The sequence below is a fragment of the Nicrophorus vespilloides genome, unplaced genomic scaffold, assembly GCF_001412225.1.
Source record: "Nicrophorus vespilloides isolate i.1.1-1 unplaced genomic scaffold, Nicve_v1.0, whole genome shotgun sequence".
In the NCBI taxonomy this organism is placed as follows: Eukaryota; Metazoa; Arthropoda; class Insecta; order Coleoptera; family Silphidae; genus Nicrophorus; species Nicrophorus vespilloides.
The window spans coordinates 431,369-457,051 of NW_017099680.1; the positions used below are offsets into that span (position 1 = coordinate 431,369).

The 25,683-nt window shown below is 30.8% G+C and overlaps 1 protein-coding gene across 1 annotated transcript; it reads right to left on the reverse strand.

The window, feature by feature from the left end:
- Positions 1-825: 825 nt before the first annotated feature.
- On the reverse strand, positions 826-21,203 carry LOC108565142. The gene is made up of 11 exons (XM_017924431.1): positions 21,071-21,203; positions 18,999-20,716; positions 15,267-15,419; positions 15,016-15,213; positions 14,705-14,958; positions 14,042-14,639; positions 12,824-12,914; positions 12,460-12,762; positions 11,137-11,284; positions 1,256-2,620; positions 826-1,197 (listed from the first exon to the last, which is right to left on the reverse strand). Exons 1-11 carry the CDS (start codon positions 21,201-21,203, stop codon positions 1,074-1,076), a joined length of 5,085 nt encoding a protein of 1,694 aa, XP_017779920.1. The 3' UTR covers positions 826-1,073.
- Positions 21,204-25,683: the final 4,480 nt, after the last annotated feature.

The following is a 25,683-nucleotide window of genomic DNA, read 5'->3' on the forward strand; positions in this document are numbered from 1 at the left end:
GATTCTTTTAAAGTATTTACAGTTGTTCTTTTGGTGCGGACGGACAGTTTTAAATTACTTACATAACTAACTTTAATAGACACTAAGGCAATATAAATATATAGAACTAAACAAAATTATATACATTTTGGATACAATATAACAGTTTTTTTTTTACAGAAAAGCAAGTTCTAATTATTAGTTCCAAAAAAATATTTCTATATTTGAATAAATGAAATAGATTATAAAATAAATGTTTATTACTTGCAAATTAAAAAATAAATAAATTTCATCAGCAACCAACAATTATGCTCAATAAATCTAGATTCGTTTAAATTCATATAAAATTAATCTATTACATATTCGTTTATATACAATAAATATTATTTTTATTACTTACATATAATCTTCTAAACTATTTTCCAGTTTTACGCAGTTTTTGTTTCACAATTGGTGTGTTTGTTACACTGTTGTAACATAAATTAATTCAATTAATTTATTCTATACAAATATGTAATTTATATATACATTAATATTTTAAAAGTTATTCCTATACAATATTCTGGTGAAAGTGAAATAAACAATTATATGTAGAAAACTTTCTAAGTAGGTTTGATTAAAAATATATTTACAAATTGACTAATGCGTTTCTAAATGAAAACTAGTTCATTGCTTTTCTCTAATGTATATAAAATATGATTAATATAAATTATTTCATCTATTTCATCCATTTTAAAATAAAAATTATAACAATAAAATTATATAATTTTAAGATAATTAACTCGATTCTAATTTATGTACTTTGTAATGAACTGTATATACAATATATTTTGTTTAAGGGAATAATTTAACCAACTGTATTCATACTATTTATGTATGAGACATACATATGTTCCAAGTTATATTTGGAATTGACAGCAGTTTCATTGTTCTTATATACTAACACTTGTATCTCATACGTGGCTGCAACGCAATACCTTACATTTGAGTATTTTAGAATGATGTAAATCGATTAGACGACAAAATTATATCGCTCGTAAATTTGTTTTGCGACGTGGCAAAACATTCAGAACGACACCAAATCTTAGTTTTTTTTACATTATCGTCCTTAACGTCTTATCGATGTGCCTCAATACACTGGAGGGTACGGCTTCGGTCAAGGCCTTTTGGAACTGGCTGTGTCCACTCAGTTGACCCAAAAGCATTTTCGAATGTTTCCTGCAAAACAAACAAACACTTGAGCACTTAAATCGCATGCACGACGCAATTATCTTACCTTGTTTCCAAGCTTCCTTCCATCAGCAAGTTGGCGCCTGCCAACAAAATTTTATCCCTTGTGTCTCTCGGCAATTGGAAGATCTTTTCCGCGCCTAACTTTGAAACGATATGGCATAGAAGTCTTGCGGAGGCGCAGCGAACTACGGCATTCTGATGATTGCAGCCTCGATGTGAAATGACATTAACGACCTTCGGTATGGATAGATTTGCAATCATATTGTCCAAAGCGGCGTTCGCATCGGTCCTCAAGAACTTGTTGGTATCGGCCGTCCTATGAAGGAGCGCTGAAGCCAACTCGTCCAACTCCAGCTCAACTGGTCTTCGGCTCATACTAAACAACTCAGATGTAACTAGACAAGCACTTCTTGCCACCTGAGATCTCAAGTTACGTATATGTCTACTTAGTAAAACGCACAAGTTGTGCATGTTATTTTCAACGAGTTCTTTGTGGAACTTAATCAAGCGTACGAAGTCCTGCAAACCCTTCATCGTCGTTTCCCATTCAGTGCTCTCCAGTTGCGAAATAACTTCGTTCAGAGCCTCTTTCGGTTTTGCGAATGGACAAACGTGATCACTCACTACGTTTACGTTTGTCGATTTGCATTTTCGGCGATAGGATAATGATTTCTTCGCAGAAACTGTGGCCAACGATCGCGGTTTCGGCTGTTGAACAATTACTTCCTGTATTTCAGGTTCTGGTTCCGGTTCAGGTATAACTTCTGGTTCTTGTTCTAATTGCGGTTCTGGTTCTGGGTCAGGGTCTGGTATCGATCCTGGTAATAATACAGGTTCGGGTTCCTGACTCGTCTTCGGAATCTCGTTTAAACTTGGAGCAGAGTTCGTGGTTTTCCTGATAACTTGCGTGGAGATGATGATGTCCACTTCAGATTTGGAGAGTTCTCGATGTTCGGAGAAGGTGATGTGCGTGAAATCGACGGCATCGAAACTGCTCATTGCACTCAAAGGATTTGGTTTGATGGTGGATGCAAGTTCGTCCAAACTAGTAGACGTCGCGTGTCTCTTGAAAATCCTCTTCGGCGTCGCTGGTTGGGAGGGGAAATGGTGCTTTGGACTTGGCGTAGGTGTGACATCTCTTTTAGGACTTTCGATGGGACTTGGAATAGGCGTTATATCGGAGGAATTATCCTTGCTCGGGGTTGATTGCAGTGAAATGACAGGTGTCGACTCCTTGGGACTGGACAGTGGAGTGACAGCGCGCTCTTCAATTTCCGGTTCCGGCGGTGGCGTGAAGTAACCGGAAGATTCACTTCCAGATGATTGAGGTTGTCGATCCAAGATGTTATCCTGCTCAGGTCTAGCAATAATCTTTTCCGGCGTGGAGAGTGGACTCGGTGATTTCACGCTACAAAAACAGAAAATATCATTAAATTCGACCTACATAATTAAATACGCCTGCATTTATTTCTTTTTTCCCGTTCTATTTTCGCATGGGTATTAGCATTTTATCAGAGATTAAGGTCTTGCTACAAACAAAACATTTTATAACGGACTTGCACGCATCGTTGGAAATTGGCTCTTATTTCAATTCTCTGGAGACCATTTTAGAATTATCTAGAAATTGCTGTAAATATTTCACGATTATACCCTGATGGTACTTCAAACATAATAAAAACTTTTATTTTTAGGAACAATCGATTCATTTTTTTTTATTCTTGTACCATCGCCTTTTCTTTATCAAACAATGAAAGTAGGAGTTTTGATGGAAATTCTTAACATTAAGTGCGATAATCAATCAAATAAGAAAGGGTTTTTGTTTGGCTGTAATTAGATATTTTGCGAGACCCTTTGGCAATTTCCACGAAATGATCTACATTTATTATGGCACGAAAATCGATTGAAAGTCGTGAGAATTTCATTTATTATTTATAAGCCGCTTTGGAAATTGTTGTATCCAACCGTTGCATCGGTATATAGGGTAATTATCTGGCAATAAAAAAAACTGGGAAACACACAATATACGTTCGTTTCGGGAATAATTTCTGAACGTTTACCTTCCACCTAGATTAACATCGCTATCTGAAATCATGGATAATAATAGTACAATTTCGTCATTTATGCTGAATTAGAAAAAAAAAATGTATGTAGTAAGATTAATGATTTTTTATAGAATTTGCACTAGATTTTGCTTCGTTAATATATTAACAATTTATTTATTTATTCATCAAATTCTTAGTACCACCTTATGTTACTAAGAAGAATATGCATCAATAGATATGTATTTATGAGATCATGAGAAGTAATAGTTGAAGTTAATAACAGTTAACTTTTGTGGTTAACAAGTATTAAACTTCACTTTTAAGCTTTTAGTGACTTACCCTGAATTAAAATATAATAGAAGAAGATTACTAATAAAAATTGATTCACTGTTTGATTACTTTTGGCGTAACAAATTGAAAAAGTTGACAGTTTTTAAACTTTTCAACTGTAACATATTATATGATGAAACGAGTACATCGGATATAGATTTCTGGTTTCTACCCTAAGATAGATTATTTGACATTGATTGCACATCAAATCAAGATTATATATAAGTACTTCAAATGAAAATCAAAAGTAGAAGAATCTACTAAAAATACTGTAGTAGTTATTAATACTTTAATTTTATAAAATATCTTGCAATATATTTATTGTCTAATTACAGGTAATTATCATAAAATTATTTCCTGCGATAGTAAATTTATCAAACGTTTAAATGACAATAAATATGCAAAGTATCACTTAGAATATGAAATTAGATTTTTCTAGCGTGCACTGTTTGTAGTAACCAACTTGTTGCAAATCTTCAATAATGCATCGCCTTTGATACACTTCTAATACTGAAGTCAACAATATTAAGACAAACAATAAACACAATTATTTACATTTTTTCTTTTAAATATTATTAGAACACTTCTATTAATATTGATTTTCAATATATATTACCAACTCTAAAATTTAAATCAAATAAATTTGGATTAGTTCAAAATACCAAATATCCCGAACTGATTGAAAACGGACTAATCAAAGATTCAGTTACTTGATTACAATTAAACCACATTAAAAGAGACTCGACTATATAAAAAACATATTAATTTAAAATTTAGTTTGTTTTAATTTGTTTTAAATTTTCAAACGGTACTACAAGGTATTGTTTTATATCTATTAGTTTTAAAACCAATAATATAAAGTAAAATGTAGTGACTGTACTGTGTTCAATAATTTACTGATGGGAAATGAACATTAATCATTTATAGTTTAGAATTTATATTTTATAAAAAATAAATTAATGTCTTCTTTATTTATATTAATTTTTAAATCATTCATAGCTTATTCTAAATAATTATAATATTTGTTATAGTAGTAATATTATAATACCATTTGCAGCAGATCAATTTGGTTTCAATTTTCTTGAGTTTGTACCATACTACAAAATAACATAAGAATGTTTTGTTGCAATAAATGTTATTATTATTATTATAATAGCAAATAAATCTTTCCGCGCAGTTTATTTTTATTTGACCAATGAAAATTTAAAGAAAACATTGAATTTTACATAATTCATAAATAACAAAATAATGAATTGAGCAAAATTCAAATAAATTCTGAAAAAATAATTAACAAAATTATGTTTTTCATACATAAATAATCGGTATTATCCACTTTATAGAATATCTATCAAGTATCTTTTTGTGCGGTTTATTTTTATGTTAGTCCGATATAAAACAGTACTATGCTACTATTGCTGTATTTATATTTACCGTATGGATGTATTTTTTGAACAATTAATTAAATATTATATTTTTGTATTTTGTTGCTCCAACGAATTCACTATTTTTGTTACTAATTAAATTAGTAGTTAAACATTTTTTCATTAGAAATCCAAGTGATTAATTCGTGTTTTTTAAATAATTTTGGTTTTTGCATGTATTATGCATTTGTTTGTATTAATGTATGCTATAAATTATAGTTATTATTATTTTTGAATTGAAACATACTCGATATCCGATGGGAGAATTGTAACAGACACAACTGGAGTAGTGACAGTTTCGGTGTTCGTAAGAGCGGCAACCCTCGTGGGCCTGAAGATCCTGTAGCAACATTTGAAAGGATTTCGCCACGTCTTTGTAACATCTTCGCGCAATCCCCATGGATTCTTGTTACCCAAAGCGTACGCGCTGTGGCACAGCATCTTCGGAGCGGAACACTTCAAACAACGAACTTAGGAGCAGATTCAATGATTTGTCTGTAACTCATGCTCGAGGATCGCTTGATTTCTAACAGTCACCATTCTCAAACTTGCACTCGTGCACACCGGAAGTCACGAAGCTCGAAGTGAAGAAGAACAAGAGGATTGTTGTCATTGGCGTCGCTCATCATGATGTGGGTGTTTTGTACGCACGTGTTTGATATAGTGTCCAACTTGATACTGGTCATCGAGTATTACTAGTGGCGCATTGATTGTCCGCTACTACAAACCAGACCAGTCCGTGTTTCCGCCGCCACCGCTGCCGTCTCTCACGCCGCCTCCGCCACAGCCGCCGCCAAAGAAATACCCACTAGTTTTATCGACCATCATGCATAGCCAAGAAATGAACCCATAGCATATACACTTATAATCTATGCGTTGTTTGACCTCTCCCCATATTATGCAGACACAACACACACCTAAGCTAAGCAATACACACAAATTTATCGCAAAAGTTCACTTCGCAGTTGGCACGCAACGTGTTTTGCGAAAGTTAATAATGGTCAGGTAAAAGGATTTTTTTTTCAATGCAGAAAGCATGAATAACAAAGGGAAAAAATAAATACGTAAAGAGGCGTCCGTTCCAGAAATACACGAAATTTAAATAATGAATTTCCATAGATGAATCTACACACATATTCGATATACATCTTAATGATTTCAGTGTTAAAAATAAAACCGTACTTGGTGTTACTATTTCTAAACAAGCTTCGTCTCTAAATTTAATTTAATTATATAAATTGAATTGAAAATGAATTTCTACGCTTCAATAAATTAATTATTTGACGATAATAAAAATATTCATTTATTCATTTTTGTGTTTAATTTTAATTACTTAAACACAAATTTAATCTACAAATATACAAAAGTGATAATATTGATACTATTTCAATAAGATACAAGCTCAGTTGTTTGAAATAAATATTTTAAAATGGTAAAAAAAATAATGATATACGTTATAAAATGAAGATCACATTATTAGTACTATATTAATTTCACTATAGATAGTACTCGAACATTTCGGTTCCCGAACAAAATATCATTGACATATACTGGTATAATATACTTGTTATAATTATTGAGTTGTCAATTAAACTTAATTGCATTTTTTTTATTACTAAAATGAAAATGTTCTTTTTCTTTTGGAATAAAACTTACTAAATAAATATAAAATGTACAGTGTAGAAAGACCTATGGTTAAGAGAATTTTATTTTATTTTTTATAAAATTTACTATAAAAATACGATTTTAGCCTTTGGTCGCAATGTGACTAATAAATATTATTATTATTAGATTTAGAATTTTTACTATATGGTTCAAATATTGTTTCTAAATTAAGCTATGACCTTTTTAAGTTAAAAAAATGAAAATGCACTATTTTTCCCAAAAGTGGATTATATTTTGGTTCGTAGAAGAAAACAGTCCTTTTTCAATTCAATTTTATATGGAAGATTGCTAAGAAGTCATTTTGAATGATAAAACTAAAATTTATAATTACTAATATAATATTTATTTCAGTTTATAAATGCAAATAAAAAAATGTTAATTAAAGAAATATATTTAAATTTTAGTAATAATAATATTATAGGAACAGAAAGATATGGTCAATAGCCTTTTATAATAGGTTTATCGTTTACTGTATAAATACTTTTATATTTTTTATTCGTTTCAAGAATTAGTAATATCATACTAATTATAAAATACATTATATATACAAGCACTTACGACTATCAAATATAGATTTTTAAGATTTAAAGTATTCATAGTGTACTAGTGACCCAGTAAGTGCAAACACAATGACCTATTGTGTAGGTATCGTTTCATTTTGAACAATTCGAACCATCGACCTTAATAGCTCGAACCAATTTTCTCCATAAGAATAATAACACTTATTCTTACATAATCGGATTTACGTTAAAATCAATAAGAACATTCAGATTTTATTACAACAAGGCTATACATCCAAATAAGTATACACATGTATTGATAGTTGATTTTTTATAAATAGTATTTATATTAATTGTATTTGTTAGAAAGGTACCTAGATTTTTTAACTGTTTATAGATTATCGTTATAACTAAATTATAAATCAAGTCAATATAGAGAAATACCTCGCTTAGTACGGGTTTTCTATAAACGGTAGAAATGATCTTTGTTAGGAAGTTTTCACCTCAAGATACTTCAACTGTTATATGTCTATATTAGATGAATGTCTTGAAGTTTAATGTTTAGTATTTATATTTTTATCAATTAATCCCAAGTGATAAACACTCCAAGTTTTAATAATATTATGCTACATTGCTTAACTTTCATAAATTGTCAAAAAAAATTTTTTTGATATGTAAATACAATACAACTCTATTTTTATATGTATCTATAAACTAATTTTACTGCATGTGCACATGTATTTATTAGATGTCCACTAATTATTATATATTTAATTAAGGCTATTAATGACAGTCGATGTCTCAAACGAAAAACTTAACTACTAAATATAAACTTTCATCAAAACGTATATGCAAAACTACATGAAATTAGCATACTTTAACTACGCAAGAGATAAGTAGATATTAAATACGGATTTCATACATCATCGCTTTAAAAACAAGCGACTGAATGCATTTGGAAAGAGGCAAAACAAGTTTTCTAGTTATCTCCGTACACGTATTGTGTGTGTGTATATGCCCGATAATTAATAACATTAAAGAATATCCATCATCGATTTATGTACGTATCGTGCATACACTGAATAGGGATAATTTCTTAGAGAGTAATTTTGTGAAATACGAGGACAAGTTAATTGGAAGTGTAAGAAAAGAGAGAGAGAGAGAAAAAAACGTACTGGCACATGTATGTATAGTGGATAATTATATTTCACCTCTTATTGAGAAGACGTTGAACCGCAGAAGTGTATTAAATTTTCACGAAATAATGCCTCACTGTAAATAATAGAAAACACTATTGGCTCACGCCATGCCTATTTACATCTCCCTTGGTATTCTGTGCTATTCAACTTTGACCACTTTTCTTATAGCAAATATCATTTCTTCATTCTATACAATAACATAATTAAACTAACAATGCTGAATACAAGTTTTTAAATTATATAATAACATATAATAATATTATCACAAATCTAACTAATTAGTAGAACTAAGATTTAAGTAAAGAATAATTCATCTCAATTGTCAGATTTTATCATATAAATATAGTAGATTTATACAATCTTAGAAAATAAAATCAATTCATCGATTTGGGTATTTCCAAACTGCATATTTTGCTGCAACAAGTTGCTTTGATTTAATATTCAAACATATGCACTATCCTTGAATCATTCTTGAAAAAGCTTTTTCATATAGTCTAAGAGGTTGATTATGGATGAAATGAATCATTTTATTACCAGTAAAATTTTCTGAATCATTATTTCTAATTTATGTATTCTTACCTCCTTTATTTTGAAATTTAATACAAGCATAATTAGTAATATTGATTAGTTAATACATTCAAAATTCAAGTCATACATCGAGGTAGAAGGTTGAAGGAAATATATATAAATATGTGCAATATTGTTTAATTATTTTTTATGGTATCAAGGCTTTAATTTAATTTAATATGCTTGTTACTATAAAAAATGAACCTTTTATTATTGCCTCTAAATTTAGAAATCATAGCACGAATTACAGTTCGTAATTGGTGTACTTTTAGTTTTTTTTTATTTACGCACTAAACTTAATTATAAGTTTAATGTACACAACTTGATAACTAACGAAGAAGAGGAGAGGTTTTAGTGCGGTAAGAATCCCACAGTAGGTTTCCTCTCCTCTACAAAAAAAAAGTTTGATAACTACCATAAAAAAGTTATTATGTAGTTAATATGAATTTAATATTTCAGGTCTTCTATATTATGAAAATGCATCTAGATAGAAAATTTATGAAAAATATAGAAATAAATGCAATGTTGAAACAATTTGAAAGTATATTTACGTGAATTAAATTAGAAAAGCCATGTAAGAAGACGAACAAACAATGTTTGGAAGGATCAATAGAATTTTACATTACTGAAGTTTAAATAACATTATATAATTTAATTATATTACAATTTATAATATGATCATTATAAAATTGGAAAATATTTATATTACGACAAAAAAATGTTTTGAAAATAGGAGTTACCTCACTTGATGCGGTTGTTCTACATATTTCATTTTAATTACAGTTGGTATAAAGCAATCCCCGTGGAAAAGAGAAGAAATTTTTTATCTGATTTCGGATGAATTCGGTATCATTCGGAACTTTTCCAAATTTGTATTTTGCGATAATAAAACTTTGATGGTAGTGTGCCTGTGTTAGTGCTTTTTTATATTTATATTGACATTCGAAGAAAATAAATTTTGTGATAATCGAAGTTAAAGATTTCGAAAACTATTTGAACTAATTTCGACATTGAGAAGATTTCAGAAGAATAGTAACAAGTAAGTTTTATAATAATTTATTTATATATTCGGATTTTCACTCGTGTTGTGAAACAATTTTCCCCATATAAACTAATGTAATATACGATAATGCGTTCCATTTTGGAGTCATTTTTTTTGCAAATTTATTTTTCTCGTAAAGTGAAATGCTCTTTATGCGAGATGCTCATTAAGCGAGGTTCCACTGTACTATTATTGTAGCTTTATATTACGATGGTCATTAACTGTTGCGTCAAAGGATGTGCTACAATACAGGATGTAGTACTACGACAATTTCCTCCCATCGATTTTCTCCAATTTGAACAGTGGAAAATTGCAACATGGAATCCTTCCCTATTGAATAAAGATAACATGTATATTCGAAAAAGGAAAAGGGTATGCAACCTCCATTTTAAAGAGAATTATACACACAGACCTTCTTTTTTGAAATACCTTCATACCACGTTTTACGGAAAATAGTATGGAAATGAATATTGAAGAAATTAATGTTGTTAATAAGCTGAGTTCTTGACGTTTGAATGTTACTTACGTCATGCGTTATTGTAGTTAAATTATTTTAATTAAATCACTAAAATGTGATAACAGATATTATTGAAAATAACTTCATCTTTTCCTATATTGTTATACATATAGTAGAACTTTGATAACGAGCACCTCTAGTAATTCGTTTAACGAGCAAAACAAAAATGATTCGCTTAGCGAGCGAATTTTCGCATAAGGAATGAGAGAAGAGAATTCCCGGATTGTGCGCCTGTTACATCATTTTCTAAACTGGTGTTGAGACATATTATGTCTGACTTTTGTTTTGTGCAAAGTTTAAAAACTCTTGCATAAATGTCCCAGAAGAAAAAGCCATAAGATAATAATAAAGAGAATTCCAGGTTCGTTCTTTCAAATGAAGAAGATGATTCACTTCGCTTAACAAGCAAAATCCGTTCCAGGATGTCAGAATTACTTACTTACTCGTAAAGCAAAACGCTCGTTAAGCGAAACACCTTTTACCATATAAATTAATGTAAAATACGATAATGTGTTCCATCCCAAAAAAAAAATACTTATAGAAAAGGTAAATCGTGAATGTGCATCGTTCGACTTTAAGAGGTTAAAAATAATATTGCCTTAATCTCTCAAAAGAACATTTTAAATATAAATAACACTTACATGTATCGATAAGGTATCGTCATGGGTCCTTTATGTCGGTGCTGAGTTTTCCTATGTCGTATCCTAAACTTCCGGTCTTCAGCGACGGGAACCGGAATTCCGGATCTGAAATCGCCATACCAATTTCCAGGTTGTCTCATCGACGAACCTATAATATAATTAAACAATCAATAATATGAGATTATTTAAATATTTGTTACGAGAAGTCAATGTAATGGAATTATTTAATGATCGTATACTTCCTCTAATAGTAACTACAAATTTAGATAATTATATAGTATTGACAAAATGTTCGAATTACAAAGGTAGTAGATTTATATATAAAAATAAATATAGAAATGAAAATAATGTTATCAAAATGTAGTATTGACTTAGAATTATTTCTTAATAATAATGTAACGTGGTAAAATCGACAACGCTGCAAGTGCGCTCCACGTTGTGTTACAATAATAATCCTAAGATAAATATCTAGATATCAGTTTTAACATTTGTATTATGCAGAATGAAAAAATAGAAAATCATGTGATGAAATATTGAATCTAATTATATTTAATTCAAATTAATACTGAAAGTCGACTTAACTTTAAAAAAATATTATCTAGATATATATATGGTGAAATTTATTAAAAATGTAGTTATTGGTTATCAAATAAAAATTAAACGAAGATTGTAAAATTTCATGTTTAAATCATCATTTCAGTTATTCTTAAACTCCCGCCCCGAGTGGTACTCTTAGGTACCAATAATATTTCAAAATACCTGAAAGTTAAATAAAGAATTTTAGTGAATTCCACTATGTTGTGATATAAACATTCTTCGCAAATAAATTATTTCAATTTCAAAATAATTCCATCACTAATGTAGTTATAAATAAAATTTGTTTCATAACAATTCATTTATATTTAGTGACGAAATGATGTCTTTTTATTTGATGCAAATAAAAATTAAAATTCATTAAAAGCAGTTTAAGTAGATTAAGCAGTAAATTAAATCTTATATTTTTAATTTTGATGAAAATATAAATGTAATTTCAAATTATTATTATAAGAATTTTTTACGTGAAAAATATAGGAAATGCTATATAAAATTATTTGAAGACAGCAATCGTTATACAGGCAACCAGTAACACGTATTTATCGATTCCTATATGAACTACATTTTCTTATTTAAATTCAATTGTAGGACATGTTGTAACCGTTCAAGGAACTTGCATACTTATAAAATAACAATATTAGACATATTTTTATAATAATGCATAAATACTAAAATGTTATAATTTAAGCAAAGGAAGATTGAAGAAATCATGAGAATATTATTTCTTACTTGATGAAGATGCCGATTCAGTGTCCCTTTGTATAGCTCTTCTGGCAGTTAAATGATCGCTGCTATAACTCTTCCTGATTTGTTCATAATCTTCACTTTCAGCAGATTGCCATCGCATGACGCCATTGAATCTGGATGTGGTAGTCTGAGGTTCTGGTGGTGAGAACGATCGTCCTCTAGGACGTCTCTTAAATATCGGAGATGTGTTCGTAGCTCCTTCGCGGTAACTTTGTGCTGTAGTATTCGTGGAAGCAGTTTTCTTCGTGGCATTACCATTGACGATAAGCATTTGATGCAAAGTGCCTGAAATGCAAAACGAAATAAAAGAAAAATGCACGAAGCGATGACAACAAATAATACTAACCATTTGTGGTTGAAACCTTTTCAGCAGTCCCAAAAACGGAAGGGTCAATCGCCCAAACCTGTGTAGTGGACGTCCTTGCCAAAGGATCTTCCTGCGATATAAGAAGGTAACGGTATTAGGTTAATTGTTCAAAGTAGGACAAGGATAACGCTCTAGCTTACAACGTATAGATTAGTTAGTGCAACAGGACGCAAATTAATCAACCTGCAGAACAGCATTTTCTTCACAAAACCGCAAACACTAATTGAATTTCGGAAGTTGAACAACGATTACTCGTTTTGTTTTTTTTTTTGTCTTCTTCTGAGCGAACACTTTTCGCGACGATTTTCGCGAAAACCCGGGCACACAATGAATCACCATGCAGCGTTTCAAATGTTAGATCGATGCGGGGGCGGAATAAAACCATAGTGGAAAGTGTTATGCCCTTTCATTGACATTGCATGTCGCAGGTCGGAGGCGGCTAACGTCCACGTCACTTCCGCGCCGTCATGATTTTTTTTTACGCTGCCGCACGCAAATTTTCGTACGTTCATTAGTTTCCATATATATTTTTTGCGACCTGCGTAATAATTTCCAATACGCACTTGGATCCATAGCAACAAATTATGTAAATAGCCGAGAAACATTCATTACGTATGCAAATCAATCTCAGCTCAAAAGAAACCTTACATTACAATTGAAATATCATAAAAATAATAGGTTCTTGGATAATATTGTCAGAAAATCTTATTAAGTAATAATATTAATATTTTTAGCAATATATTTAATAAAAATACTCTAAAACTAGTATCTTAAACTTTACTCCTAGAGTCCAGTTCTGCGTACTAAATTATTTCACAATATTAGGAAATTTTAAGTTTATAAACTTTATAATAGTGAAAATAGTAATATTGAATCAAAAGAAAAGCATATATAAATGTATTTTTATGAGATTAGATTTTCAACTTCATTTTACACCCAAATAAACAATTATTGAAATAAAACATATTTTATGGGCATTAATTTGATAAGCGTAACTGAAAAGTATTGAGTCTGTAGATTATATTAGTTTAAAGTATAATAATGTAAATTACCATAATATAATTTTAATTATCGGAATGTTTAAAAAAGTTGTAGAATTACTTTAATTCTATAACTTCAATAACTCTATATCTTTGTTTCACGCTAAATTTATATTTGTAATGTATAAAATATTATAAAATTTGCAATTTGACTTACTTTAATTGATTGAGACCAATCGCTGTCGCCTTCGTCTAAAGTCGAGTGATGCCTTTTATTAATGCGCCAATAATTCACTTTCTGATTAGATCCGGAACTAACTGAATCCGTCTCCTCACTTGTATTCTTCCTCTCAATACTCTCCCCATTTTCCACCCCGTTTATCCAAAAACTGGGCTTCTCCCCTTCAGTCCAACCACAGTTTTCCGTATCCCGAGAGCTAGTCAAACATTCCGTCTCCTGTTTACTCTCCGAAAACTGCAATCTCTTCAGCTTCAAATCCTGCTTCCAATTATCACTAGGAGACACATTAATGAACCTATCGACATTAACGAATCTCTGATGATCCGAATTTGATTCCGATTCCGAACTTTCTTTCGTATTATAAGTAGCGGAAGAAATCTTGTCGCGTCTCCAATTTGTAAGCTTTTCGGTATTTTGAGCGCTGTAAAACCGTCGACGACTTTTCCCACTTTCATCCAGATTATTAAACCCGTTACTGCCGTGACACAACCAATGGATTTCGCAATCAGATTGCGGCGTCGAATATCGAACAACCCCGTTCATATGCACAGTTGGTAATTGCTTTCGCGATAACCTGCAGTTAAAAAAACAACTAAATTAGCTTACTTTACACTTACTTTAACAATGTATTACTCTTACCTTATCCTCAAGATTTTCGAGATTTCTTCGTTTTCTTTATCGGTTTGAGCCATTTGATCCGCTATGGTCAATACGTCTTTGGTAGAACTTATTTGTGCCAAAGTTGCCAAAGTCTCCAAAGCGGCTTGTCTGACTTTCCTCTTCTTGTCTTTAAGAGCCAAAACAGACACCGTAGTAGCTTTAGGTATGTTTATTTCCGTGCTCGGATAGATTCTGCTAATTGTCATCAAAATCTGCAAAGCTCCTTCACGAACCTAATAGTAATAGACAATAATTACATAAATTAATTAATATTATTTTATTACAAGCACCTTCGAACTCTTCGCTCCAGAAATCGCGTCAGTTAACAGCTGATCCACCAACAATCCGGGTGGAATTCTCTTCATCAACAAAATCGCCAATCTAATCCCATTCGGTGATCCCAATCGGCTTAAACTCAAGCAAATCTGGTGTAGCCTTTGCTGCAATATCTGTTGATTTACGTTGCTGAATATCGTATCGAAGATTTGCTAAAAATCTGCACAATTAAACAACTATTTAAAAAAATAAAGACTTCTCTTACCTCAGCCGCGTTCTGCAAGAGCGGTTGCTGTTCTGCGGTAAATAAGATTCCCAGAAGCACAGCAAGCTTTCCTTCGAGGACTTCGAGACCTTCGGGAGTTTTGCTGATCCTATTGAGTCGCTCCAGAGCACGCAATCTGGATCTCAGATCGTCCTAGACCAAAAAAGGTAACACGTTATTTTTAAAGCATTGGCCTTGCTGTTTAAAATCATGTATTTTTGGTGATTGATCATAAAGTATGTATTAACCATGTTAATCAACCCGATTACAATTCTTGGAAATGCCAAGGACCACAGCAAGTCATAAATAATAAATCTCCGTTGCGAAAATACGCGCGCCCTTTGGATTTATTACTAGTTGAAAGCTACGACCTTTCGCGCATAAAGTTTGCAATCATTATTCAAAACATTTAAATGCAAACGTCCATTATTTTAATTATTCTTGCGCTGAATGTATAATAATCCTATGTACGTGATCCATGGTGATTCAGAAAACTTTTTTTTTGTTATTGCTTTAATTGCGCTAGAATTTTATTATAATTTTAACATTTTTCTTTAATAGTTATGACAGCATCGTTTCGGTTTAGTGTCGAATAAAAATATTTTCTAATTGTGCATTAATATGGATGAGATCGTGCATTCGATCTAGCGAAGGATATATAAATTGAAGTGGACAGGTCGGCTACCTTTTTACATACCCATCGACTCGCTGATAATTATTATTGGAGGAGCGGAACACGCATAAGGTCATTAGACGGTAATTACGATTTATTTTTATTTAAATCGTAACTTCTTTTTTTATTATTCAAGCAAACATTTCATTAGGGATATTTAAGATATCGCATGATTAAACTCTATACCATCATTCATTGATTGCTTATAATTATTTAATGACATGATCTAAAAATAAATAAATTATCATTTGCAATATTCGATAACATTTTTACCTCGTTAGAGCGTGTGTTAGAGTATTCTAAAATGGAGGTAAAAAAGAGAAAAAATTGTGTTTTTTATGAACCCAATACAGTATCGAATGCAAGATTAAAGCGTTAGTCCCAACGCTTCCATTCTGGTAATATGGATGTCGAAGATGTAGGCCAATCGTTGAAAATGTTGATAAAATCATGGAAATGGTCGAGTCGGACTGGAATGCGAGCACTTATTACATTTCTGAAGATTAGCCAGAAAACCGTTTGGAATCATTTGCATAAGGCTGGTCCTAAGAATTGGGTCGATGTATGGGTGCTACACGAATTAAAACAAATTGATGCCTGCGATTCTTTGCTGAAGCAAAACTCATTTTTGAAGCGATAAAAAATGGGTCATATACGAGAACAGCAGGCGAAAAAGATCGTGGTCCAAGAGCGGTGAGCCAACCCAAGCCCGGTTTTACTGTATGTTTGGTAGGATTGGAAGGAAATCCTCCACTATGTGCTGCTCCCGTCGGGTCAATTACTACATTCGGACCAGCTTGTCATCAACTGACCAGATTGAAGCAGCTGATCAACAAGAATAGGCCAAGAGAAAAAATGCTCAGAACTTTTTACTTCACCCAACATTTATATATTTTATTTATTGGTTGTTATTTTTACCAAAGGACTGTTGTCTCTGTACGCGAACATATAAATTTATATAATTAAGTAAGTTAATTTATTAATTCAGAAAATAATGATTTTTTACCTTATGGTGAAAATAGTACATGAAAATGATGTATAGTGTATAGAACATATTAACCCGAATTGAAGGATATTATTATTATTATTATTATTAGTTTCCTAAACGTTAGTAATAATTCAGTACACCACACTTTATCATTACACAACAAATAGACTATTTATAAATACTTCCAAACTAATCTAGTGTTTAGTGTTGAATATGCATATTAAGTACAAATCACAAAATATTATTATTCTAATATAGTTAAATTTTAATGAATAATTATTATATGTGCAATAGATATTCTTTGTTTTTAATACTATAAATTTATTAATTTACTTATTATCTTCTGGAATTTCAAATATAACGTATTTAAAAAAAAAATTTCTTTTTATATTATATAATCAATAACAAAAATGAATATCATAAGTTTTTAAAACATAAATATAAAATGATAATTTTTAAGTCAGAAATATTCGTTCCGAAACAGATGTAAATCAGTATAGAAAGAGATTTAATCACTTTAGTCTGAAACAACTGAATCCAATTCCTTCATATTGTGGCGTGCATAAACACCTTAAATCACGTTGTCCTAAATTTCATTAGCATTCATAATCCGCTTTGTACCTGTTTACTCTATTTTCAGTTTTTACATATTTAAAAATAAAGGAAATCTAGACCACGATATTAATTTTCTTTCGAACTACCAATAAAAAATGTGTTAATATTCGTTTTAACAACTTTTATCAGAAATAAACGTAACATTTACATCTCACAAGTATTTTTTTTTTACATTAGTTGTAATAATATCTTTTTTATTTTATGTATTAATATATTAACACATTTTATTAGAAATAAATTGAAATTCTGGACCATAGCTTTTTATGTTGTAACTATAAGAAAATATATTTACTACGTGTAAAATCTTTGAAAGTTCATTATAGTAAAACGAGCACGATGCAGGTTTATCAAGTAAAGCTTCGCTCTAAATAATTCAGTATTTTGCTCCAATTATAAAATTTTAAGAAATTCAATTATAACTTCAATAATCTTAGATTAATCAATTCAATAACAGAAATGTATTATTGACCTAAATAATAAAACAAATTATTTAGAATTGAATGAGCTTACAATATAAAATATGAGGTTTATATAGGAAATATCTTATATTGAATTCAACTTTACAAATTTTTGTATTAAAAAGATAAGCATTTTCAAGTATTTTAAATATTTTACTACATAAGTACAATATATTCTTACAATAAATTAATCAAAACATTGGCCTGAATTATGCGAATATTTTCTACGTGTCATTTATAACATTCTATTCGAATGCGTTTCTTTTTTTCTATGTGTGAAAGTATTCATAACTTTGTTTGACATAATTCCATTAGCGGTGAAGTGCGTCGACACGATTCTCATAGGTAACAAAAATTGATTTATCAATTATCCGTCGCTTTATGAGTTTTCGCCATTTCTTTCGGTATTTCCAGCGCGTGTCAAAGTTTGCAAACAAAAAAAAAATCAGAGGACTTTATACGATGCAAATTTGTTGGTGTTTCCGCAATTTGCGACCACTTGAATTAAAATTGGGGACGCAATCTTTTCCGGTATAGCAGAAACCATAAAAATGCAAATTTCCGAATCGTTTATTTTTTTCTATGGATTCGATTTTCCTTTTCAATCATTTAAACGTAACTTTCGATCGCGAATCCCGAAAACAATTATAGTGGATGCGCCGGTACACGAAAACGTTCCCTTGTGGCCCAACGGCAGTTTGCTAATTAAAATTGACGCTATCGTTACACGCTCTAAATATTCATTAATTGGCCGGCTTATTTACTGATTACCATTCGTAAATTGTTACTTAGTTATGCAATCGGCAGCGTTATGAGCGTGTCCCACTTTGCCGGCAATCCATAATAATCATGGGCAGTTGGAGAGAATTTTGAAAAATAAATAAATAGAAAGGAAAAAACACGTGGAAAGGAGTCACTTTCCAACCCCTTTTCTTGCGGTTACACGAATTAACCTAGTTACGTGATATGTATTCGAGTCGCCAGGACTAATTGCTTACCGTGTTTTGGAGATCTTCCAGGATCGTTCCTTCAACGGATGTTGATTTAGACCATGCATCAGCGTCGCTTCCGGAACTGGAACATGTCAGGCAATCACCCCCATCCTTGTTCAGAATCGGAGATTCGTTTTTCGCCTGGCAAACGTGGAAGCTCTTGAACTCGTCCACTGCTTTTGCCTTTGATTTCGCAGCGGGAACTTTCAAATAATTATCTTCAATCGGTGCAGCCACTGAATCCTCTATGATAACTATATTTTGTGCTTTTGGCTCTTTCGGAAGCGCCGGCTTTTTTGAGCGTTTCTCCTCCTCACATGTTTTACTTACATCAGTCGGAAAAGTTATGAAACTATTTACCGCCTCATTTTCACTATTAACTGTTACATTATCAACTTTTAAATCCCTTTTCTTAAAATCCTCTTCAAATTTATTTACAGGTTTTCCACGAGAAGGTGAAGGACTTCGAGTTAAATTGTGCAAAACTTGGATTTCGTGATGAATTGGCGTCGGACTGAATTCATCCTCTCTACTGTTACGCCTCGTCCTCACAGCTCCCATCTTCTCCAAATTCCTCCTTCTCAAAGACTCAGATTCGCACTTCTTCTTTGGATTCTCATGTATTCTGATTTGTATCTGAGTTTCCACAGTTCTTCCCTGCTTAATGGGAATTCGAGATCTTGTGTAGACTTTCGGCGATTGAATATTAGGTGAAGATCTAAACACTTTGGATTTCTTGAGGTTAGTTCGAGCTGGACTGCTCGGAGCTGATCTGGTCTGCTTAATTGGAACAGGGATCAAACTTTTAGTAGTCTTAATCTCCTTCTCAATATACTCTATTTGCACGGTCGAATCACCATCACTTCTAATTACTTCACTATCACTCTGAAGATTACTGTCACTATCGGGTGTCCTCAATTTTACGATTTCACCTCCGAATCTAACGCGACGCGGCGTTCTTCTCACAGGTTCTTCGTCATCTGGTAGCACTTGAAACGTAGCGCAGTTATCCTCATCGATTTTTTCTTCATGGATTTTCATGGTGATTGCGGAGCCCGAATCCAGTTTTATTTCAGTTTCCAATATTACTTTATCCTCGTCGTAGTTGAAAACGCGCAATTCTTCTGAATCCTTTCGCTTAGTGAATTTGAATCCGCGCAAGTCATAGACTTCGCAAAGCATTTCGAAGTCTTTAAGAGAATTGTAGCTTGGATGAGATGTCAATGCAAAATCGAAGAAATCTTTACCAACTACCTCTTTAATCCTCAACAAGGATTTAACCACGGTTTCCTGGTGGACCACTTTAACTATTTTATCCAGTAGCTTGTGAATGGTGTACAACAAAGTATCATCTTTCAACTTGTTGTTAAGTATGTAAGGTATACTTATGATTATACCTAAGACCACGTTATTCTGAACGCGATTCTCTTGTGATCTGTCAACTCCTGTATCTATTAAATTCACAATGACTTCATCCGGATTCTGTGTGCATTTTATATAAGCCCTCAAACTATCGATTGCTCCCTTTCGAACTGCCGGCCCGAGATGTCCCAAATTGGCAATCAGACTGTTTAATACAGAGCTCACATAATACTCGAGTTGATTGGCCGGAATCAGCGGTATTGTATCAGCCAATAACCTCAAGGAATGCTGACGGACTTCCCATTCGGGATTCCTTAACCTTTCGTGAATGGTCCGAAAAAAGTCGTCCAAATTCAATCCATCTATAAAATGAATTAATAATTTAAAATAGTTCTGCTGCGAACTGAAAATAAGCCTCTCCTAATTGTAATTATATAATAAAATATTCAGTCTGCCGTTCATGTGTATCAGGTCCTTTTTACTGTGTGCTTGTGCTTGATGTGGTTGGCCGATAACGAGTTTTAATGGGGCGAACCGTCGCGTGTCCTACAAACCCCAAAAATATAGCCACCCTCGCTACCTTCGCGTAAAGAGGGGGATAATATTTACACGCGAAATTGGCCGAGGCGAAAGTTTCTTTGTAACAAGGACATCCAACCCGAAAATTTTGGTAGCCCCAATTTCATATTTATTGCGCTATGATTGCTTATAAATACCTGGCAGTGATTTCGTTTTCACGATATGTTCCCAAACAGCTGCCAACGACGTCCCTTCCCTTCCGCTCTCTTTGCTCTCGTCCTCCATGGAGGCCGTGGAAGTGGATACATAGCTGTGCTCGGAATATGTCATCATCGTTTTTCTTCCAAAAATAGCATCTGAAATATATTTCATATAATTATATATAATATGCAGACAAAATTACTTTTTGTTGTAACATTTAAATCTTACAAAACGAATATTAAAACAGAAAATAACTACTTCAACTCAGAAGACTTTTTGCTCTAATCAATATGTTATAATAAGTATATAGCGAATTTTTTTTTAATTTTAGTAAACTAAAGTTAATAGTGTACATAAAAACTACAATCATACAAAATACTATGAACTCCAATATTTTTACCTTATTTTATTCAACAATACATAAAATATGACTATTATAAGCTTTGTGAATAACATTAAGCAAATTTTATTTTATGAAAAATATTACTAACTTTTTAGTTTTTTTTTATATATATACATATATTTAAATACTATTTTGAAAACACGTTACTTAACTATTTCCCGTACCTGTTTTTCACAGTCCGTCAATTCAGTTTTATTATATTTATCCTAAAATTCCTATGTTTCCACAAAGCACATATTATTTTTATGCAAAATATGTATATAGTACTTATAGCTTTAAATTTAAAATATGTTAGAAATTGCAGTTTAATCTTGATTTATATTTCCATTTCAATATTGCAATTGTGAGAATGTGTTCTTTCTGCATTTGAGATTTAGATCAAAGTAGACATTTAATTTCCGTAAGAAAATGTTAATAACTGATAAAGAGAAAATTGTAAAATGCGACTTGATCTATTGATTATTGTAAGTATTATGTAGGTTTAGTTGCATACGCATATATAACATTATTAATGACCCTGACACCAATAAATAGTGGCGTATTCAGTAATACTCTCTTATCACCAATTGTTAGTATTTAAGATACATCTAAAACCAAACTTCCCGATCTTAAGCCATTACAGTGAATGTCGTGCGTACATTTGAAGTAGTTGTTTTACTGCGCGCTTTCGTCTGTGCGCTTTTGTCTGAAAGACAAAATGAACTTTAACAACAATATAATAATAACATATTTTTTTAATTAAAAAAATATGTATTGAATACATAACAAAATTCGAATATCAAAAAATACATCAATAAATAATATATATAAACCGCACAAATCTAGATTTCGCTATATGGTGAAAAATGGTATATAATTTTTTTAGAATTTATTTTTATTTTGTCCAATTAAAATAAAATTTAGTTTGCTTTCAGTATAATTAATCTGATCGAAACCGCACTATTCGAGGTATTTCTGTAATTAGATTAATTAGTTTTGTCATACATAATTATTCTGTTTCAAATTACTTCATTATTAATTGTTTTAATATATTTTTTAATTTTAATCAATTTAAATGACTACTTCAATGAAAACACCTATCAAAAGCTTTGATGTTTTAATAAACCAATGAATCATGCAACTTTGCATGATACAAGTCTTGCTTCTATTTGTTCCATTCTATTTTCATCATTCTTACTTGAGTGCATTTAAGTAAACAAATTTATATTTTCATTTACCTTGATCATTTATAAGACTGTAAATTTGTTAAAAAAATCAAATAAACTTATATTAGAGTATATAATGTCTTTGTGAATAAAACTCCAATCTGCAAATATTTATTTTATTCATATTATTTATATATTACCTATTACCATAAAAGAACCGCACCAAAACAGACTTTATTAAGGAAAATATAGTATAATAATTTTGTTCAGAATCCGTACTAATTAAAGTCGCACTATACGAGCGGTATTATATTACATTTAATATACAATAAAAATATATAATCATATTTGCAAATATTCTCCATCGAATTTGAATCGATACAAACTCTAATTTGTCATGTATTGTTTTGTTAATTTTATAATTTATGCACTTTTTATTTAAATGACCTCCCGTGATTAACATGCATATCAAGTAATTAATATTTATCACGGCATAAATATTTGGTGAAACGCTGATATTTTAAAAACATTGTTGTTGTTTTTTTTCTGCATGATTAATTGCATGCATTTTCGAATAATAATGAGACTCAAAAGCCACACTCACCTTAATATTCGCACAAATAAATCCATACTTTCCCTTTCACCAATTTTTAATTGAAAAATCCAAAAATACTACTTTTATAAAATTACAATTATAAAATATAATTATATAGATTTAGAATTTTATAATTATATAGTTTCTATAGAGTTCTAGTACGTAGATAACAAATATTGATTATATGTACTTCCATTAAGCTTATTCCGATGATGAATGCGAACTGCATTCATATCATATCTGTCGAAATATGTAATAATCAATATTCATTTGTATAACTCGTACTTTTTTTTTATATCTGTTATCGAGGTATCCATTAATTATGTATTTAGAATGCAATAAACTTTCTTATTATAACCGTAATTTCAAATATCTACTATCTATTCAAACTGTTATAATAAATATAATATTTACGAAATGTAGATTCACGAAACTCGTCTTTTTATAGAACGCCTTCGCCTAAATAACAGTTGTTTTACTTTACATCCACAAAAATAATAAACGTTGTGAAGAACGTTAACATTTATTATTAATATGATCATATTACATTGAACTATTCTTAAATAGCAAATCATTCTCATAATATACAATACAGTGGAACCTCGCTTAACGAGCACCTCGCCTAACGAGCATATCGCTTAACAAGCAAAATTAGTTGTAAGAAAAATGACTCTCTTAACGAGCGACATTTCGTATAATGATGAGAAGAGAAGTACCGGATTGCGCGCCTGCTACATCATTTTTATAGATATATACATGTTATGTGTATTTTTGAATATGTTTCACTATACGAGTAAAAATCCGGAAATTTTGGAACGGATTAAACTCGTTAAGCGAGGTTCCATGTATTATTTTCCCATGTATTTTCTAACAAACGTATATTTCAGTATTTATAAGGCATTTTACCATAGTACAGTCACACTTAGATTAACGAATAGGATACCTTCTACGTAACTACTTCTTTAAGCAAAACTTTGTTTTCAATAGTAAATATATGAAAGCTTATTTGCAAACATAGAAAAGTTTTATTAAATAAATAGTCAACTTACATACAAAATGAAATCACATTTACAAATATAAGTCTAAAATTGATTGTTTGTGCTTTTTTTTACTTTATTTAACAATTACTTATACGTAATTGTCAAGTTTATATCGTTTTCAATATCATATGTGGAACTTTTTCTTAGACTGTTAAAATAAATGAAATAATACAATCCTAAGTTTTCTATGGAAAAACCATCTTCATTCAATAATATTTTATCATTTTTTTCATCTTCCTTTTTGTAACATATTGATTGAGACATCTGGATAACATTCAAATAACTAGAAATGTTTTCAATTGGGTTTTTAATGGTTTTTCCAATAAGTTTTAAATGTAATTTTCTCTTTATCCTCTATTTCAATTAAATTACTTAATGTTCGATGCAGATAATAAGCTATAACTCTTTGAGGGACCAGAAATGAAAAACCCATTCTACGCAACAGAATCAGACAACTACGTGAACTGAATCAAGATAGGATTGTATGGCCATTCATCCTTTGACATACCAATCAAATCTCGTACTCAATTTCTCTTTTCTGGATATTTCCTAGAAAATTACAATTATGCCTCACTAGGAATGTTCAGATCTAATGGTTGAATCACGAAAGTTATGTTTGATGGAAGAAACACAACTTGGGCAGAAATGCATATGTCTAACATCTTAAGATGAGTAAGATATTTCGAAGCATTGTCTAACATGTAAGGTTTTTCATCATTTGGGGATTTGGAAGTACAGACTTCTTTATATCAAAACTTCAATATCAGAAGTAATGCTAACCGAGGTATAACTGTGACCAGGCCCGACTTTCTATTGGTATAACTGACCCAATAATTGTGATTTTTAAAGATAATTAAAAAAAATATTTGACCCCATCATGTGCCAAGGTTTTGTCACCACACGCCACTAAACATCGTACCTTCAATATACAATTTAATTAGAAGAAATTTGAAAAGCTATTTCAGTACATTATAAATATTAAGAATAATATAATTAAGATTAAATATTTGCTAGCCTGTCGAAAACATTAACGAAATTTTGTATTTGTTCAGTAAATATTTGTTTACTTGTTATTATTAATAATATGTATTTTTCACGTGTACTTGCTTTTCTGTCGCTTTTTTATTATATCTGTGTCAGGGTTACTTTGGCGTAACGAATATGAATGTTAATAATGAGATATTTAACGCGTATTCTTGATAATGTCATGTATTTATATATATAAGAACCACTTGCTCCATATTCATGAAAAGTAAATAATTTAAAATATGCTTATATTTAAATATATAAAAATGTACAACAACAACAAAACAAATTGTGCAAATATTGTTGATAAAAAATTTTTCGAATATTGTAATTGTTAATAATGTAACATATTTCTTCAGTAAATATTATAAATGTATAAATTTATAAAATTAGTTTCATA

Bases quoted from the DNA above. Each gene is read 5' to 3' on its own strand.
- LOC108565142 (XM_017924431.1), bottom strand. From the start codon at position 21,203: ATGACATATTCCGAGCACAGCTATGTATCCACTTCCACGGCCTCCATG. The intron at 20,717-21,070 runs GTATTTATAAGC...TTCATTTTATAG, and splicing joins GAAAACGAAATCACTGCCAG to ATGGATTGAATTTGGACGAC. The intron at 12,763-12,823 runs GTTAGTATTATT...TTTGCATTTCAG, and splicing joins AAAGGTTTCAACCACAAATG to GCACTTTGCATCAAATGCTT.